General features: G+C 36.9%; 1 protein-coding gene across 3 annotated transcripts in view; it reads right to left on the reverse strand.

The window, feature by feature from the left end:
• Positions 1-1,620: 1,620 nt before the first annotated feature.
• The window catches only part of TRIM23 (tripartite motif containing 23), a 31,866-nt gene continuing 16,585 nt past the window's right edge, over positions 1,621-16,901 (reverse strand). For all 3 annotated transcript variants that reach the window (XM_065550049.1, XM_065550048.1, XM_065550050.1), the window contains 9 exons: positions 16,225-16,346; positions 14,959-15,237; positions 14,123-14,305; positions 13,091-13,306; positions 11,893-12,027; positions 7,704-7,833; positions 7,513-7,623; positions 5,063-5,187; positions 1,621-4,689 (listed from right to left, as the gene is read on the reverse strand). In XM_065550049.1, the coding sequence (XP_065406121.1) occupies positions 4,510-4,689; positions 5,063-5,187; positions 7,513-7,623; positions 7,704-7,833; positions 11,893-12,027; positions 13,091-13,306; positions 14,123-14,305; positions 14,959-15,075 (1,197 nt within the window). In that variant the 5' untranslated portion in view covers positions 15,076-15,237; positions 16,225-16,346 and the 3' untranslated portion in view covers positions 1,621-4,509. The remainder of the gene's footprint in view (positions 4,690-5,062; positions 5,188-7,512; positions 7,624-7,703; positions 7,834-11,892; positions 12,028-13,090; positions 13,307-14,122; positions 14,306-14,958; positions 15,238-16,224; positions 16,347-16,901) is intronic.

Consider the following 16,901-nt stretch of genomic DNA (forward strand, 5'->3'; position numbering starts at 1 on the left):
GGACTTCCATGGTGTAAGGTCATTCCACACACGCTTTTCCTTGCTGTGCTGCCAGCAGGTGGATACATTGAGTAAGAGCCCAATGATGCTCTATACATATAGTTTCATCCTCCTTGGGATCTGCCAGCATGGTGTAAAGTAGTCATACCACAGTATCTTCCCTCTATTCTCTACAACACTAAATACACCTCTACCCCAATATAACGCGAATTCGGACATAACGCGGTAAAGCAGCGCTCCGGGGGGGCGGGGCTGCGCACGCCGGTGTATCAAAGCAAGTTCGATACAAGATGGTTTCACCTATAACACGGTAAGATTTTTTTGGCTCCCGAGGACAGCATTATAGCGGGGTAGAGGTGTAGGTCTTATTTCTTCCAACTTCTACAGGAATGCAAGGCTTATAGTGACATTAGTATTCCCAGAGTTAGATTAATCTAAGCCCCCATTTTGGCTTACAATTTTCCCTTAATGTCATGCTGACAACCAACACATTTTTGCCTCCCCTGCCTAAAACACTGTCAAAAGGAAGGCCCTAGCTTAGACTAAATTCAATGCAACAGGACTACTGGAGCAGATACGTAACAGCACACTGAATGTAAACTGTCACTTCAATAGTCCTGCATTAATTCAAAAATAGGTTTAATTATATTAGAATAATCAATGCTACATATTTATACTTAGAGGGTGTTTTTGTTTTTTTAACTCTGCCCTTTTCAATGAGACAAGGTGAGTGAGGTTTTTTTGTTTCATTGGACCAACTTCTGTTGGTGAGAGAGACAAGCTTTTGAACAGAAGTTGGTCCAGTGAAAGTTATTACCTCACCTACTTTGTCTCTCTAATATCCTAGAACTGATGTGGATACAACACTGTATACAATCTATTTTCAGTGTCAGGGTTTTGTTTTTTTTTCTTCTGTATTAATATAACTGCAGTCTTGATGTTGTCAGAGGAACTAGGAAGGTTTTTTTCCTGAGAATCACCCACCTGGATTCAACCTCAGATTACAGAACAGACACAGCAGCAGTATGCTAAAGCACTGCCCATCCCACAACATGCTCTTCTCTCACTCGGGGAGTTACAATAGTATTAATAATGAGAAATAGAAATTCCCGGCACACAGGTAGGAATACAAATCCAGTATGGCAGCTGTATTAAAGCAGTGATATCATTTGTGACTGAAGTCGATGACACAAATGTGTAAACACACATTTAGATAAAATACCACTTCTGAGTAGAGCTGCACTTCAAACTTGAAAAGTGCATTTACCTCAGTCAAGGTCTTTTAAGTGTTGAGATTTGTGCCTGATAGTCACAATAACCTTAGCTGAAACGTATGGATAGATGTTTTTCTGCTAGTATTAAAAGTGAAGTCCCTGAGGCCTACTTTCTAAATATTGTTACTTTTTTTGTAGGTAGGTTCTGTTCTAATCCAATCCTTGAATTTTGGATACCAGTACCAACATTTTCAGCATCATGAAATGGTCATAACCTTTTCATTGTGAACAACTTCCAAATTCTAGCATTAGACTATCAAAATACTCAGACTCCTATTCTTAGATTAACCTGCAACAAGAGTGGTTTAAATGAAAGTGCTCAAAAGAAGGATAGTACCCTAAACCAGAGGGTTAAAGTATTCTCTTTATTGGAAAAAAAATTTCAAGGCAGTTCAGAAACTCCATCAGCTAAATCACTCTTCCATTAGATCAGAGCTGTTCCTTTGTGAAGTACTACCATACCCAACCCTGCTCCAGTAGCCTAGAACAAGAACTGTTGGTGAATATCTTCCTGCAGACAGAACCTCAGTCATCATTCAGTCCACAAGCAGAATTAGAAAAAGTTCAATTACATACAATGAAAGTTAGACTATACCAAGAAGTCAAGCATTACTGCTCAAATAGCTTAGCTATTGTTTACTATTTTGAAACAAGATTAATTTAAACACTTTTCTTCAGTCACTGCACAGGTTATGTATACTCAGTTTCACAATTAAGCCAAAATCTAGACCTGATAGCTAAATGCTACAGTTAACTTTTTAAACAAGGTTTTAGTTTTACCCAGAAAATTCTCTCCAATACTTGTAATTTTTTTTTAATTCTAACAGAATGCGAGAAACACATCCCAATCATAACTTGCATAAGTTAGTACACTAAAAACTGAATTAAAGTTCAAGACATTTAAAATTTACAATTGAAGCAGTTTATATATAGTATTGACTTATATCACAAATAAATCTAAGTTTACCTGATAACACCTGAAGAGTTCACAGACAAATGCAAGACCTATTTTCACAGTTACTTGAATCAGTCACATTAGTTTCCATTTAAAAAATAATACTTTTATGCAAGTATACTACATTGGCAGCAGAACTTTTTGTTCTGAAAGTAAAAGATGAGTAAGTGAATTTTTCCCCCAAACATACTCTTCTCTACAAGCCCTTCAAAGTATTGACTGGTTCTGATGAGTGTTTTAAAATAACGAGAGAAAACAAAAGTAGAAACAGCCGAGTGGGAGAGCATGTACAATTGAACCCACTGAAGATGTAGAATGTACCAACTAAAATGACAAATTTCATATTAAATCTTCCAACCAATGCATGTTTTTTTCATTAAAAATCTTCCAGCTAAAGTGTCTGTTACTTAGAACTTGTTAATATTTGAAAATAAAACTATGAAAAGGACAGTCAAAGAATTATGAAGGTCTATGCTGGGTTTGCAATATAGGCTGAGCAGGTAGTCAAAGGGGCAGAAAATGTCTATGGTGCAAGAGGTTGCAGGCTGAAAGGTGAACAATTTGGGCAGCAAAAACTCTTCAGTCCCTGTAAATTATATACAATATTATCAGGTGTATTCTGAATGAGAATATAGCTTTCAAATACAGTCTGAACTTAGTGTCTGTAAAATCCTTCTCTTAGCATTCCACTATGGGTGCAAGAATTTTTAAGATCACTTCTAAATGTGAAGACAAGCTTAATTTTTATCTACACCTTTGAAAATAGTGACACTTGTCACTTGAGCTACAATTCAAACCATTCAGTTTCAGCAAGCTTAAATGTACATAACACCATTAGTATGAAATGTAAAGAATGGAGGTGATTATAAACCAGTGTATCAGGAGGGAGCAGTTACCACAACTGCTTCCTTCTGAAGTGCAAATGTATTAAAATAATTTGTTTATATATTCTTTGTTTTAACTACTGTACGAAGTGGGAAAAAATGCTACAAAATACGTACTAATACCATAGTATTCCTTCTGCATGGTCTTGTCACTTTCCAGGGGTTACAGTTACAGAAGGGAACAGAGGAGTCATACCAGGTGTGTTCACCACACAGATTTATGGTGATCAGAACTGTGTGCACAGCAAAAGAGGAGACATCAATAAATTATTCCAATCTTCCCTAAATTTAAACAGAGACACAGCCCCAAGATTCTGAGAGTTTGTGAATGAATAGTCTTTGAATACAGGCACTGGTGATAGTTCCAAGTATATAAAGAATCTGAATCAGACACTAAAAGTTTAGATCAGATTTTACCATCTGCTGTTCTAAGTAAGAGTTATTAAGCGTGCGATGCTTTTACAGCAGGTTACTCAATATTTTAAGGCTGCTACCTTTTTCCGGAAGCATAACTCACATAAAAATACATAGGTGGGCTGATATTTCAATTGCTTTCTTTAGGAAGTTCTTAGGTTCACTTGATTTCTTAAGGATGAAGTTTAATCTCTAAAGACACATTATGTCCTTGGGCAAGCACAGGCAACTCCCATCTATAATCAATATATTTTGTATTATTCATGGAAAGAAGACATTTCAATGTGTCGAATTTTGCTTTGCTTTCATTTAACTGCATCTTTTATTACTAATGGTAGTTAATGCCTACACCCATTAAATCTGCAAGGTCCTAGAAAGACTGCTATGTTCTTACCACTTTCTAGCCCTATACACATCCCATGGCACGCAATAAGGCTAATAAATAAATGACTGGGGAATAACTTTCCTTCTTGTAGTGTCTATATGGAGTTTTCAAAGCAAAGTTTAAGCTAGTGCTTTTTAAAATGTACTACAAGTGGCATAATGTGTTACCAAAGAGCAGCTAGAGTTTTGGGTGCTTTCTAAATAGCTCAAGGGTTTTTTTTGAAGTTGCTTTTTGGATAAGTATTTAAGTCGCTAAGAATTTTATTCTAATAATAAGTAACTTCTGTGACCTTATGCTGAATATTGGACCAATTTAGATACATAATGTTTTAGCAGAAAAAGCTTGCTTAAATTGGAAGTAACAACCTAGTTTCACACACAAAAAATCTAGGCACCTTAGCAGCCAGACCACCCTATTAATCTGTTGCATTACCAAATTTTAAAAACTGTAGCAATTGCACGTTTACTGTATCAATTCCACAATCTTTGATAAGCAGATGCCACGTACATTTTCTTCTATAACCAGAGCTCTAGATAAATCTCCATCTTCACAATGCAGACCTTGTTACAACATCCTAACCCGTGCAAATAAGTGAAATTAAGCCACATCCAGTACACCTGCAGCCACCAGTTGCCTTGAAAGCCAGTCCAATCCTTCATATAGTCCCATGCCACTTTGAGCATCACAGCCCTGAATATACCAGCTACGGCCACAGCAGAGTTTATGGAGACTCAGCATTTCTGTGATTTCTTCTACTGAAAGAGCCCCCGCTACATCCTGCAAGAGAGCCAGGCATTACTTTAAATGCACATGGTAAATTTTCTAGAGATTTCACTTTCACTGATAAGAATATAGATTATTTAGAACTGCTAGAAAATCTCTCACATCTTAAAAACTGCAAACCAAATGAATAATCTTAAGGCTGGACAGAAGGTTTTACTGACCTTGTCACCCACGCAGAAATAACTGTTGAATTCATTAAATCAGTGACTAGTCTGTTCTTATAATATTGTCACTAAACATTAAGGAAAAACTTCTAAATTTTATTCCTTCCCCATCCCCACTTTTTAATTATGGCAGACAGTTCACAAAGTTTGTGTTAATTACAGTTTTAAAAAGAAACAAGAGGTAGAAAAAAATTCACCGATACCTGCTTATTGGCAAAGATCAGCAGCAGGGCATCCCGCAATTCTTTCTCTGTTAATAACTTTGCAAGTTCACTGTGTGCTTCACTAACCCTGTCTCTGTGACTGCTATCGACAACAAATACCACCGCTATGAAAAAAATAGTGAAACATGTTACACACACACTCAGACATAATACCCAAATGCACTGACTCAACTCCATAAACTCTCTTTTTTTTCCAACATAGAACCACCTACAATGCACAGATTGCGTGTCTCAGAATTGCACATTAACTCAAACCTCAGCATTAAGATATTGTACAGATAGACATACTTATTTGAAAAAAAAAGTCTCCCCAAAAGCCAGCATCTTAGACCCTGTCTACAGAAGGAAGTTGCAATGGTTTAACTTAAATCTGTTTTTAAACCCATTTAGTTAAACTAACTCAAAGCCCTGTGTGGACACTTGTTTCAGTTTAACTTAAAGCAATTCCTAATCAATTTACACTAAATCAAAATAAGAGTGTCCACACGGCTTTGCACCAGTATAACTAAATCAGTTTAAAATCACATCTTTATCTAAACCAGTGCAATTTTCTCATCTAGACAAGCCTTAAGTTAAGGTTATGTATACTTGTAGGAGGATTTTACATGCCAAAGAGGCTGTAAGATGGCATGAATGAAGGGGTGGCATAGAGTCATTTACTATTAGGAACTCATGGGGGTTGTAGACCATGGAAAATTAGGGAAAGGGTACATATTTTCTCTCTTATGTTTACAGGGTTTTTGTTTGTTTGTTTACTTTTCTGATTGTCTGCAAATAAGTTTCATTTTATGTTATGCAAATAGGTTCTTGCATGTAAATTAAAGCAGACAAAATGGGATAAACATTCTCCTATGATTTACCCTCAAAAGATGCTATATTAAAAGCAGAAGCATGGAAGGGCATTGGAGACCTCCATTATGTCCTAAAAATTTTAAAAATGCAAACTGAGGAATGGTAACAATATATGTACAATAATGAAAGCTCACCAAATCCACATGTTATGGACAGGTTCTACACTTGTGGGAGAAGGTGGAGAGGGATTCAAGTAAAATGCTGTCCTCTTAACTAACATTTTTCAATTAATATAGTGTGTGTGTCAATTTAAACTATCATCCAAGTATCTCTATGGACAAACTGTTACTGTTTGTTTGTTTCAAACAAATCCCATAAATCCATTGCTTAAAATCTCCATTTACCCAAATATCACATCAGTTATTTTTAATGCAGCAACCATCAGCAAAAATTTAGAAAGAGCTATGTTGAAGGGGAAAAGAAAAAAAAGCAGCAGAATGAAAAAGCAAGTTAGTTTAATAAGGCCAAGGCGGATTAGTTTAATAATATGGTTAAATTCAAGTGCTTATAAAGGAATTCAATTCATTTTAACACAATGCATACCTTAACCCTTGAAGTAAAATAATACTGCAGAAATACCATACTAAATCATCACTGCATGCAATCAAAAGTTTGAAAGCTAAGGAGGCAGAACTGGAGAACAGTAATTCTCTGTATAAATTTCAGAGCTTCTCATCGTTTACAGTGGAAAAATAAAACAGTTATAGCAAAGAAGCAAATTAACTGTTGGTATTTTCAATTCTCACCCTAGCCCTGCCCCTCTTCTTCTCTCATAGGAGAAAAGACCTATGTTGGTGATCTCTACAGTCTGAAAATGATTTTTTTAAAAGAAAAGTGATTTAAAATGTAACAGAATTCTGCAAAGGCGGCTCTGAAGAATGCACCTAGAAAAAAGTTTGTTGTCCTTGAAAGAGTCTGTGTGTTTAGGAATGATTTCATGAAATATTTAATTCAGGAATCTGAACCCCACTTTAAATAGAAAACAAACTTAACTATAGAGCACTTAGGACATCGCCATAATTCAGTGCCCAAAAGTATAGTAGGCACTTTCATGCCAGTAACATTCAGAAGAACGTTTTACCATGTGGACAGCAAACCTGTTTTGATAGACTTTTTTTTCATCTGTATTAATGTAACTATGATTGGATATTGTGCTGCAGTACTGGGTCAGAAATTACGTTACTTTGTAAAGCTGAGTATTTTAATTTCAAATGTTATCAAATGTTTACACATGTAAAGTGCTACTTATCACCATGTGAACTTCTGGAATGCTACATCTTTGTCCACTGTCAGCTAAAACTAATTTAACAGAGGTTCTAATTTTTGTTATGGCTCCATGAATTATGGAGCTGATGAATTTACAAAGAATGCAACTTTTTCCAGCAGACGTCAAGATCTACTGGTCCAAAATATTTTCTTAGGCCATGAATCTAGCACCCATACTTCACCTTACACATAACTACTTATTTTATGTCAATTTTCTATGATTAAATGATTTCTAGTCATATTCTTTTGGCACTAATGAATGCACAAACTACAAAACCAAACAAACAGTCTAAATGTTTTAGCAATCCTACCTTGTGTATTGAGGTAATAATGCTTCCACAAAGGCCTCAACTTGTGCTTCCCTCCTACATCCCAAATAGTAAACTTCAGATTTTTATATTCTACAGTTTCAACATTAAAACCTAAAAGAGAAAAGTTCACTTTTTATACTCTTATTCCTAACAATGAATCAGTCAAACTTTTAAATCACTCAGTTACATACCTATTGTTGGAATAGGTTGCATGAACTCATCCTGTTTTAACTTAAACAAAATAGTTGTTTTGCCAGCTCCGTCTAATCCTAGGGTCACAACTCGAATCTCCATTTTCGGTCCAATATGTACCCTGTTGTCCTGGTGAAAAAAATATATAAACACTGAAAACAAGCTAAAAGATACATCTTCACTGTCTTTATAGGAAACTCCAGGATCTCTGTGGCATGCAACATGTCTCACTATTTGTAAAGTTAAAAGAACGAGGAGTACTTGTGACACCTTAGAGACCAATTTATAGATTAATAGATTTTAAATCCAGAATGAACCATAATGCTCATTTAGTCTGACCTACTCCCACTCAGTAAATGATGGGGGGACCATTTGCCAGGAATTGTGGAAAGAGGAACGTGCCTTAAACAGAAAGTTTCTGGAGCTATAAGAAACCCTCACAACGCCACCAATGTGGTTCTTGTACAGATAGGGGAACTAATTCCAAAACCTGCCTTTTGGAGCTAATGGTGACTAGGAAGGCCAGCCACAGACTTATGTAATCTGTCATTCTGATTAATGTTGGCATCTGATGATACCAAGCTGAAAAGTCTGATGTAGCTATCTGCAGAACACCACGAGTCCCTGAGCTCTCATTTCTATGGTGCTTGGTTGTACAGGAATCCATTGTAGAAATGCTAATGTAGCAGATATCCATCAGTACTTCATAACTATTGTTACATTTGTATTATGGTAGCATCTAGATGCCAGGGCTCCCCTGTGCTGAGCTCTGTACAAAGAGGCAGTTCCTTCCCTAAAGTTTCTGTTTCCACTGACACCACAAACATAAATTTGATATCAAGGAATGAAATTTCCTGGTTGAGTTCTGTCTGTATACCAAAATATAACTCGTCTGGATTAAAAAGTCCTTGCTTCAAATATATCTGGGCTTTTCTGCAGGTGCAGTGTGAGTTCCTTGGCTATCTAGTAAGTCCATTATGGCTTCTAGGTCAGTGGAAAACTAGGAGGACTTCAACTTTCCCTTTCCCTCTTTCCTGTACCCTTTACCTTTACTGTCTTGAAAGGTAGCAGATTCTTCTCTGCCCAGGACATTATTTTCATTGCCATGGGGAAGCTCTGACATCTGGTTGCTCTCACTTTTGGAAGGGATAAAAACACTCTTGTCCTAGTCACAGACCAACCTCTAACAGAAGGTAGCAGGAGACTTCCCTTTTGAGCAGCTAATTGCCTCCTATGTACTTACTTGTACCCTCTTCTGAAGCAGATGGTATTGGTTGCTGTCACAGACAGCGTATTGGAATAGATGGGCCTCTGGTCCTATCCCATACAATCATGTTTGTGGGGTGCTTTTTGTTTGTTTTGTTTAACTTTAGATACACCACTGACAGGGGTGTCGAAGTGAACTAAAAGGACGTATACTCTGAAATGTTGTCCTCCAAATATGCTTCCCCATCCTGCAGAGATTACTTCCATAGTGAGTATGCAAAGTCTTGAGTAAAAACTGGGTTGCTACTTAAAAAAAACTGGGTTGGTTTTCAGCAACAATCTACAGAATACAGTGTCATTCTCCAATCATATCTGAGGGACACTCAGATACGATTGGAGAATGACACTGTATTCTGTGCTGTATCAAGTATGCCATTCCATGACCCCAAAGAGTTTGGATTCTTTCTGTGGTTTCCCCCCTCCAGCCTAAGGTCTGTTGAGGGACATACCCCCTGAGCTGGCTGTCTGGTGTCCTCATGGTGGTGTCTCCCCAAATGCTCAGAAGCTCCTGATCAGACTATTCTGTGTTGGAATTATGGTTCCTCAGGGCAGGGATGGACCCAAATGCTGGCCTTACTCTGAGCACCATGCCATGGCAGCAAGAGGGTTGGCTGGCTGGGGACAGACAGAGCATAATTCACCCTCTAAAGTATGTAAATGCTGCCTCACATTGGGAACACCACTTTAATGTACCTGGTATTTGTGAGACAGCTCTTCCATACCTGAATGGGGACAGAGGAGTCTCAGAGAGGAGGTACTGCAGCAGCAGATCTGGGTGGTTGAAACCACCATGCTGCCAAATACCTGATCTAGGGGGGGAGGAAGACATATTTTAACTCACTGCCACGTGAAAAATTGAAAATTATATAACAAAATGGTCAGGAGAAACTGAACTGCCAATTTGTTCCACCACCAGAGGCAGAAAAACCTGGTGGCCTGAGCTGAGGGACAAGATTCCGTCCTGGAGCTTCCAACAACTACACTAGACAGCTTCCAAATTCTCTCTCCCTCCTCCTCTTCCTCCCCCCCCCCCGCCCTCTCTCCTCCATTATTTTTAGTAAAGTCACGGACAGGTCAGGGCCCCCTTGAATTTTTGTTTATTGCTCACGACCTGTCCATGACTTTTACTAAAAATAACCGTGACAAAAATCTTAACCTTACCCATCAGTAATCAATGAGAAAAGCTGTGCAATAGAAATTATATGTTCCACTTCTGAATCACTGACCTTGCTGCAGAAATACTAGGAATACATCTGAAAATACATACTACTGTCTTCTTGACTCTTTCATGCAAGTTCACATGAATATCTTGCACAAAGTAGTAAAGATTCCAAGACATGAAGTATCTACTAATAGTAAATTAAAAGCAGTACTGAAATACAGTAGAACCTCAGTGCTGAACACCAGAGTTATTAACTGACTGGTCATCCACACCCCCCATTTGTAACCAGAAGTATGGAATCAGGCAGCAGCAAAGACCCCCTTCTCCCTCCCCCGCTCCCCCAAAGGGAAAGAAAAAAAAAGCAAATACAGTACAGTACTGTGTTAAATGTAAACTACTAAAAATAAAGGGAAAGTTTAAAAAAGATTAGACAAGTTAAGGAAACTTTCTGTGCTTGTTTCATTTAAATTGAAGTGATTAAAAGCAGCATTTTTCTTCTGCATAGTAAAGTTTCAAAGCTATATTAAGTCAATGTTCAGTTGTAAACTTTTGAAAGAACAACCATAACGATTTGTTCAGAGTTACAAACAACCTCCATTCCCGAGGTGTTTGTAACTCTCAGGTTCTACCATACAGATTTTGATAGTAACCCTAGTAATAACACAGTACAACTGAGACAATCTCCAGACTGAAACCCCTGTTTCCCTGAAGGAAAGCACTTCATTGGCATTGTTATTGCTACTTCATAATGAAAACAGCAGCAAGTCACTCAAAACAACAGTGTTTCCTTTCCCTCATTAACAATGAAGAGATGAGGATACAGCCAAATATACAAGACAAACAAACATCATCCTTCAATATTCTCAAACCTCTTGTCTTTTTGTTCAACTGTGATCCAAAGCCCATTTAAAAATTCTTTAATTATAGAATTAGGAAATAAATCACTTAGCGGAAACTCTAGTGTATTACCAAAATTTCACAATCATCTCAACCTTCTTTCAAAAACAACTTCATATTATTTTGAGATACACACATTGAAACTAAGCAATAAAACCTGCTCAGAATATGAAGGCTGCCAAGTTGGTACCAAATGCTAAACTATGAGAGGAACAAATTCACCATTAGAATCATGGAAGAAATACATCAGTTTGAATGCTGTAAATGGAAATATGTAATTTTATTATTATTATTTTGTATTATTATTATTTTGTATTTTAATAGGCAAATAAGAAATGAAATAACCAGCATCCATCAGGCTTGGCGTTTGTACAAAACCACTCCCCATTTCGGGGGGAGAGGGGGGAACGGATATAGGGGGGAGGGCTGCTTTCTGGAGAGCATCTCTTTTTTTCAGAACTCCTGACCACTATCTTGATTAAAATAAAATTTAAAAATAGTGAAAAATATAGCTGTTTTTTACTTCAACTGCTATCTATGTAGCAAATATATTATACATTCAAATGGACATAGAAACAGCACTCATAGTGATTGTTTTTTCCCCATCTATTTCAACAGAGAGTAAGTATCTTGTGTCATAGTGCAAGATGGCAGCCTCCGTATTCCAAAATCAGAGTCAGTCTCAGCTAGAAAAATTGTTAAAAGGTGTATTTGTACAATAAATGCATTTGCAGCATCTATGAAAAGTCTGGTGATAAATCATTGCAGTTTTCCTTTAATACACATTTTGAATTTCAGAAAGACGACAGTTCAAGATTCTGTTGAAAATAGAAGACATATGAAAAGGGTTTTGAAGACTATACCTTTGTAAAAGTGACAGGAATGCTAGCATCAAGCTGTATATGATCTGCAAGTTCTGTAAATTGTTGCTGCTGTTTTTGTAATGTTTCTAGTAGCCTTGTAATCTCCTGTTTAGCCAACACTACTCTGCAGTCATCCTAAAACAGACAAAGCAGAAGCACTCTTTCTACTAGTAAATCATTTAATGGAAAAAAAGGGGCAGATAATTATGTATGGCAATAAAACTATTTTCTTTTTTATTTCGAATAATCTAATAGAACAAAATTTATATTTACAAAAAATGCATTTAAGAAATTATAATGATACATTTTCCACTTTTATACTGCAAATATAATCCTAATAGAGCTCAAAGAGCTTTGCAAAACAAAAAACAAACAAAAAAACAAAGAGAAAACACATATCTCTCTTTCTTTCCCCTAATCCCCCCAGTGATGTGAAAGAACAATATCTAATACCATTCACAGAAATGTAGCTTCGTCAGACTTGGAATATGGCAATTGGTTAATAGCATACAGCAACACTATAACACGGTGAAAAACTGTACCCAGGTGTTAAAACCGGGAAATTTAGTTAAGTAGAATGTCAGTATTTAAGGTGAAATCTGACCAGAGTTAGTTCCCAATGGCTTAAAAGAGATAAAAGCAATTTAAAATCATGTTTAAAAAATAAAAAGCTGTCTTACAATAATAGCATATTAAATAGATAAAACTGAAAAAAAAATTAAAAATAAAGTTTCCTTTTTACTAAATATGTTTATTTACTTTTTGCTCTTTACTCATCTTGGACAATGAAAACAGACTGGTCAGTTTTATCTTTAGAATGGTAACTTCCTTCTCATACTTAGCACAATGCTGCGATGTTTGGGTTGCAAACCTTCCAGAGAACCACTTAATTCCAAGCAAACATTTTTCCACCCTGACTTTATTTCCAATAAATTATTCATTTTAGTAACAGCAATTTGTAAAACCTTTCCCCAATAAAACCTATATTTTTAGCCTGAGCTACACATCTGTGTCTCCATATTCACATCACGAATAATTACTATAATGTTTTCAATCTCACTTTATAGTAGTGTGTTTCTAACACGATAAAGAAAATTTAAAAGCACAGCATTGTCCAATTTAGCAGTTTATAACCTAAGCTTCATTTATGGACCCAACTATGCACTTGCTCCATGTTACACCTCACTTAATCACCTACCTGCTGTAAAGTCTTTTCACAGTGAAGACAAGCAGTTGAAACCTGTGACAACAGGATAGTCATGTCTTCTTGCTGTTGTCTGAGCCAAATCAATTTCTCCCGCACATGTGCATCAACCACACTAAGTGCCATTTCTTCCTGGCGACAAAGGGTTTCATGAAGATCAGAAAAATAGGCTCGGATGCATGAACGTGCATTTTCTGCAGTACCTGGGACCTACAGTGTAAAGTCATAAAATCAAAGAGAGAAAATTAACAATCAAAAATCATTTTATCCAAACAGTATAATACTTAGTGCTGTGTTACATTCCAACTCCTAACTTCTAAATTATTTTGACCAGCAGATTCAGATCTCAACAGGCAGAGTTTTGGTGAGGGTTGTATATCTGCTCCCAGCACTAAGGCCCTTGCATAGGTTATTCCAATAAACAATTACTTATTACACGCATACAGTGTATGAAAATAAATACTATCAGGGAGAAATAACGTGAAAAAAATACAACAGCATACGAGGACACATGGACAAACTACTTGCCATAGTACCTCAATGCTGTATAAGTATATAGTTCTCCCCACAGCCGCTCTAATTTCAGGAAAATCAAGGAGACAATCAATGTGATAGAAGTTCTCCTGGAATCTCTCTTGGGACTCAGTCTTTCCAGGTGTGAGCTAGGGTGACCAGACGTCATAATAAAATCGGGACTGTCCCGATATTTAGGTGTTTGTCCCGCATCCCGATATTTCACGGCACTCCATTTTGGGGGTTTTTTTGCTCCCAGCACTCCACTTTTTTTTTTTTCCTCCGCCGGCAACCTTCCCTCCCCCATGTGTCCCAATATTTTCTTCCTCTCGTCTGGTCACCCTAGTGTGAGCACATTCAATTTCCACTGACTTTGCAGAACTGAGGGTACTCAGTAACTTGCAGGACTGGACTCTGAGTAAACTCTTATGTATAATTCTCATACAACACTCTTAAAAGATTTTGGTTACTACAGAAAGAATTATGTTGTGTTTGAGAAAAACAATTTCTTACATGTTCTGTATGGGCCATTCCAACTCCATCTTCCACTATTTGTTCTCCTCCTTCAATTTGTTGAACAATTCCAACTAGTTTTCTGGAATAGTCTGAGATTTCTTCTGTGAAGGTTCTTATACAGTGTGCCATGTCTAAAATGGATGCACGGATCTGGTTTGCTTCTGGTTCCAAAACAGAATGCTACAATCAAAAGTAACACATACCAAGTGTCAGTTCTAAGTTTCCCTTCCAGTCACCATCAGCCCAGCTAAAATAAGGTTTTCCCCCATATTGTGCAAAAGAATTAGGGAAGGAAAAAGAGAGGAAAAATTTAGACTAAACGTAATCTTTGATAAATTAAAAATAAATAAATCAGGTATTATTCATTTTGTTATGCGACTGAAACAGGGATCGAGCAATCACACAAATAACTACGTGTGCACATTTGTATTTTCCCCCTATCTTTAATAAAATGTAAAGTGAAAAAGGGAAAAAAACTATTTAGACCAGCTTAAATTGTCTGGGTGATGCTGCAACCTCTACATCATGAACAGCTAACAACTATCAAAACTGGTGGCTCGCATAGATGATGAGCCTTTCTGCCTTAATAAATAGATGAAGAACAGCACTGTGGTTTTACAGATCACAATGATTTTTGTTTGTTTGTTATTGCACTGTTACCACAGCAGTTGCATGCAGTGAAGGAAAGGAACAAAAAGGCAGTGACATTCTTGATAAAAGGCTCAAAGATCAGGCATAAACTCCCTCCCTCTCTTTGTGTGCTTAATAATGGAAAAAAGTATTATTTTCTTAAATCACCCAACAGCATGAGTGTAATAGAAAAATAACAGTACCTTATGACCCTGATGCTTTCCATATTCTTTGCAGACACAACACATAAGGGGACTGGTCTGACAATCTTCTTCTAAACAAACAAATTCAATGGCATGCACCTGGTGCTGGCAACACATGGTCTTCTCATGAGGTTTTTCAGCAAGAGGTACACGCCTATGTTTTGCTAATGTCTTCGTAGAATGGGTAAGCTGGGAACACTCTGCACACAAGTGAGTGGCACAAACAGTGCAGTATACAGATGCAACATGAGCTTCATCTTCATCACAACGAATGATGCTCTTTAACAAAAAAAACCTTATTGCGTTAATATTTTATTCCAATAATTGACAATAAATTAGATTAGATACTTTCAACTTGTTCAAGCCTAAAAATTTCACTCCCCTTAAAATCATTAATTGCTGAGGAACGTTCACCTTACTCCAAACGGGTGATTTTAAATTCTGCACTCTTTCACCAAGCCCTTCTTTAGAAATAAATAAATACATTAAAAAAATTCAGCATTTGAGTGAACCACAGGAGACTGATTTTCAGAGGTACTGAGTATCCACAACTCAAACTGAATTCAATAGGTACTGAAGATGCTCAAAAACAATGAAAGTCAGATCTGAGACCTTTCTCCAATGTCTCTTTTAAAAAACAAAAACAAAAACAGGATATCAACGGGTGAGCACCTCTTTTAGACAATACATTGTTTCTAGGATTGATTATATGGTACTGGCTCAATCACAATCTCACTGCAATAACACTGGTGTATAAGCAGCCATCAGGAAATGCTCAAAACAGCTAATTAACGCATTTACCAAATTAATGTAAAAGGATGAAATTTGGGAAAGAAAAAAATTAATTTCAGATTTTTAGGAGGTGTTGCAGCTTTTCTTTTTTTTGTAATACTGCAGCTAAAAGACACTTATAAAGAGTGGCAGTCTCCAAAAGAGTTTTATGACCTTTTTCAGTGAACGTAAGTGTGCAAGATAAGTGGTAATTTTGGTTTTTCCTCTACTTGAGTCTATATGTATTGGACCATATTCACGGCACAAATTAATTATTCAAGTTTTTAGTACTTCTTTATTCTGAAAAAATGCAAACAATTAAACAGCAATTCGTTTATTAGCTGGGTGAGATCTAGGATTTGTATAGATACAATACATACATTCTGCAACCATAGGAACTTTTAATTTGGTAAGTGTTTGGTTTTAATTTTTGTTAAGCTAAAAACAAACTCTCTCTTCAGTTTTAAACAAAGATAAGCATTCTTGAATCAATACCTCTCCAGACTGGCCAATTACTTCTTCTGTTGTTCCACATTGGCCAGCAGGGCCATTCTGCAGTCGTTCCAAAAGCTCCAGCAAAGCAAAGTTTTTTTTCAAGCCCCACACACCTGAATCTCCTATTTTTGAAATAGAAAATTTGATTTAAAAACCACCACCACAAACTGCATTTGCGTTTCTGCCAGTTAGAGATTAAAAGAAATAAATATTCCCACTAAACTATTAGAACCAGTGTCAGTTATAAAAACAATTCTGGGTAGTTTCCACAGCACGGAAGCTGGCAAGATTACTGTAAGAATTTACAGAATTTTAGCAAAACCAGTGGTAAGGATCTGCAATATTTTAAGCAAAAAAGTAAAAAAAAATAGCCTATATTTATGACTGCCACAAATCTGTACAATACAAAGCTTTTTCTTCATGCTTTATTGCATGACACAGACGTGAAATCTGCAGCAGATCTCAAACTGGGAAAATGTCAGAGGAGAAGTAGATGTGTCATCCAAATACAAGGGACCACATAGAGCATTGATCCACATGGCCAAAAACACTGGAGGAAAGCGGCAGGCCACATCCACTTCTCCTACATCATCACCATTTTGCAGAAGTCAGCCTGTGGCTGGCCACCTGGAAGCACACAGTGATGCAGAGCAAAGACAGGGAATCCCCTACAATTC

The sequence above is a fragment of the Chrysemys picta genome, chromosome 6 (assembly GCF_011386835.1).
Source record: "Chrysemys picta bellii isolate R12L10 chromosome 6, ASM1138683v2, whole genome shotgun sequence".
Lineage (NCBI taxonomy): Eukaryota > Metazoa > Chordata > Testudines > Emydidae > Chrysemys > Chrysemys picta.